General features: G+C 29.7%; 1 protein-coding gene across 1 annotated transcript; it reads right to left on the bottom strand.

Annotated features, from left to right (window-relative positions):
- Positions 1-1,464: 1,464 nt before the first annotated feature.
- LOC141527999 (uncharacterized) lies at positions 1,465-2,466 on the bottom strand. Its single transcript, XM_074243821.1, has 2 exons — positions 1,916-2,466; positions 1,465-1,730 (listed from the first exon to the last, which is right to left on the bottom strand). Exons 1-2 carry the CDS (start codon positions 2,292-2,294, stop codon positions 1,465-1,467), a joined length of 645 nt encoding a protein of 214 aa, XP_074099922.1. The 5' UTR covers positions 2,295-2,466.
- Between the last annotated feature and the right edge of the window lie 916 nt (positions 2,467-3,382).

Below are 3,382 nucleotides of genomic sequence, written 5' to 3'. Positions count from 1 at the left end.
GGTCTCTTACGATTTTTTTCGTAAACCCAACCGTTTAAAAGATATTAACGGTTAAAGTTTGATTATTTTTGGGAAAATTTTTTATTTCTTATGAATTTTATAACTCAATGAAAAAAATCATTATGAATGATGAAACTCATAGTTTTGTAGGAAATTTACTGCTCTATAAAAATGGTCTCTTATGATTTTTCGATCAAGTTGAGCGTTTACGAGATATTCATCGTCAAACATCAATGCATATCAATTTTTCTAGTTTTTGATCAATAATTCGAAAAATTTCAATTTATTCTGTGAGTTTCAAGGAAATTTAGACAAATTTGAGTTTCTATGAATAGAAATATGTTATGAACTATTTTTTTAATTAGTTTTTTTAGTCTTGGACATGTTTGATTACATTAAAACAAAAAATTAGTGCATTTTTTTAAATATATAATTCAATTTAGTGTGTTTCACATGTGTTTCACTTTTTTATCGAAGAATTTATTTATTTAATTATCAACTGCCATATAATTTTCAATATTTTCAACATAACGGTACACTTTTACTGTAAATAATTTCCTCTATTGCAGTTTGGGTAGTTTTTTCGATGTTCTTTGATAATTTGCAATAAGTATTGGAATTGCTCTTCATTTTTTGTCAAGCATTGATTATACTCACTAACTAATGCAACAGCTCGTTCTGCTGAATCATTAACAACTTTCAATTGGTTAAAGTATTCTTTATTTTCAATGTAACTGTCATTAGTAGGCCACGATTCAATATCTTTATCAAGGAAGTCATATGGTAAATCAAAGATTTTAAAGAGATTTAAAGACTTTTTAGAAACAAAGTCACTCAGACTTTTTTGCGTTAATGAATTCAAATCGTTTTTATCAATTATAAATTTTTTAGCTTTAGAATCTGTACCGTTACGAGTATTAACAGCTCCAACAATATTTTTTTTTACTTCCAATGAAACGGTATCGTCAAATAATGATAAAATGGCAAGTTCATCACTTAAATACCATAAATGCAAAATCATTTTTTCACAAGTTGCTGAAGAAATCAATGAATTGATATTTTTGTACTCGAATAAATTTTTCAAAAACTGCAAGTCATGATTAGCAGCAGTTGTTGCAGAAGTTGATGAAAACCAAGCTTTTAAATACAGTGTAACTATAAATATACAAATTTGCCGAAGACCGTCCAATTCTTTATTAGAAAGTTTAAATTCATTTCTGAATAGAAACATTTTTAAACTGTAAATTGCCTTCGCCATCCACCTAGCATGATGAATTGCACCAGGACGTTTGAAAAAATTTCTTCTTGAGGCATTTCTCCAAGGAAAATCAACGACAATTCCAACAATTCTTTATAGTCATCTCGGGGTTGTAGTAACTATCAAAAACAATTAAAAATTTGTCAGAAACAAGAAAATTTTTTTCTTAAAATCGCAGTTAAATCATACCTGTAAGGATTGTGCAATTAAACTAGATATTTCATTTTTTTATCCAAAATGATATCAGCAACAACAGTATCTTCAATTCCAGATTTATAATTAGTTTTATTTATTTCATCCCATGATTTTTTAAATCTTCCGAACATTGGTACGTTTGGCCCAGATGACACAGGCCAATATACTTCAAATGCACTTCTCAATATGATCTCAAAAATGTGGTGACGACATGGTAACCAGATTAACTCTCTTCCCAAAGTCTTTTCAATTGCCTTACATGTACCGTTATGAATTCCTGTATAAAGAAAATAGATAACTATCGTTAAATTTAATATTTTCAACAAATTGTAGATTATATTTAAAATCCAAATGAGTAAAATTCTCAATAATTTCAAAAGTGAAATTCAGTAAGCAATAAAAATTAAACTAGAACGTTAATAATTAAATATTTTTTAGATTAAATTATCATTGATAAGTTACCTGTATTAACTGCCGTCGTGTCAAAACACATCGCCTTAACATAATTAGTAATACCCCATTCACTCAATGTCGATAAAATGGCTGATGTTTGATTGTCTGCCGTCCCAGAATTCATTTTTGGAACCCCAAGTAATTGTTCGGTACCAAATGCAGTTAAAATAACTGGTAGCCATTCCACAGATTTTGATCCAACAAGGTCATTCAGCATTTTTCCGTCCCAATGCACAACGTATTTATCGTGTGTCTTAAAGTTGTCATTAAGTCCTTTAGCAATGTCTTCTCTTTGAAGCATACGAGCTCGTTGAATTGAACTATAACTGAGCGTTGTATCTTCAATTTTAATACCTACTGCTAGTAAAACCGGAGCAATAATAAACATCGCATTTCTACTGCTGACATTAGCTCGGTCGAGTCCAAAAATGACTTCAGGAGTTAAGACATCAAGTTTTGCTCGTTTTGTCGGAATTGGAGGTTCATACTCTGAATCAGATCCAGAATTTGTAACTCCACTTAATGTATACGTAGAGAACGACTCTGATTTTTCACTTGGAACAATCGCATGACTGGTAGACGGTTAATCTAAGTCTGGAATAAGATCTGTTTTATAAATTAAACGAAGAAAATGTATAGAATTTATTCATTTTGATGACAAATAATTAAGAAAGGACTCCAAAAATTGTCTAGTCAAATGTCATCTAGTCATCTATGAAAAGTTACACTACTACCTGACTTTATAATAATTAAATATCTCAGATACTTACTACTCTCATCTATTCCCATCATAGTTGTGGTTAAGTTTGATACAGGTACATTATTAGAAAGAATCTCTTTATGGGTACCGAATTTTTGATCCAAATACAACTTTCTAATATTATCATCAAGCACTTTTAAGGATTTTTCGCTCACAATGTCGAATAATTGTTCAAGATCAGTCTGAAATTTCATTTCCTTTTGGTTTTGCGCTGAATTCTTTTTATCGAAATTTTTTTGTAATTTTAACCATTGACTGTGATAGCGAAGAAATTTTTTGACTGCATTAGGAGCTCCACTAGTTGGAATCTAATTTTTTCTCCACAGTTCAATAACTTGGTCAACTGAATTTTTAGCACTTTGTTTGATTGAATACTTTAAAATTTTAAGTTGGTAGAAAAACACACGCATAACCTCTTTCACTTTTGGTAACTTACGTTCCGAAATTCTTTGTAGAGGTATTCCGATAAAACGTATTTCTTTATTCATTGTAGGTTAATTGATGATAAATAAATTTATGTGATGATTATAAGACTTATTTAAAATGAATTATTTTATTACGTATTCAAGATGATCAGTTTTAGGAACACTGAAAATACGGTATTAAATGGGTAGATACTGAAGATAGTTGAGAGTAAAAACATAGATGGCGTTAGTTTCAGAAGACAAACAGAAGAAGAAATGGAATTCAAAACAAAAATCCCCTCGAACGAAAAT

Source organism: Cotesia typhae, unplaced genomic scaffold, assembly GCF_013202065.1.
Source record: "Cotesia typhae breed Kobodo isofemale line unplaced genomic scaffold, CoteBio_Ctyphae contig_42, whole genome shotgun sequence".
Classification (NCBI taxonomy): Eukaryota; Metazoa; Arthropoda; class Insecta; order Hymenoptera; family Braconidae; genus Cotesia; species Cotesia typhae.
This window is presented reverse-complemented; position numbering and strand designations above follow the sequence as displayed.

Excerpts from the sequence above, each read along its gene's own strand:
- LOC141527999 (XM_074243821.1), bottom strand. The coding sequence starts at position 2,294 with ATGTTTATTATTGCTCCGGTTTTACTAGCAGTAGGTATTAAAATTGAA. Across the intron at positions 1,731-1,915 it reads CACGACGGCAGTTAATACAG|GAATTCATAACGGTACATGT; the intron begins GTAACTTATCAA and ends TTCTTTATACAG.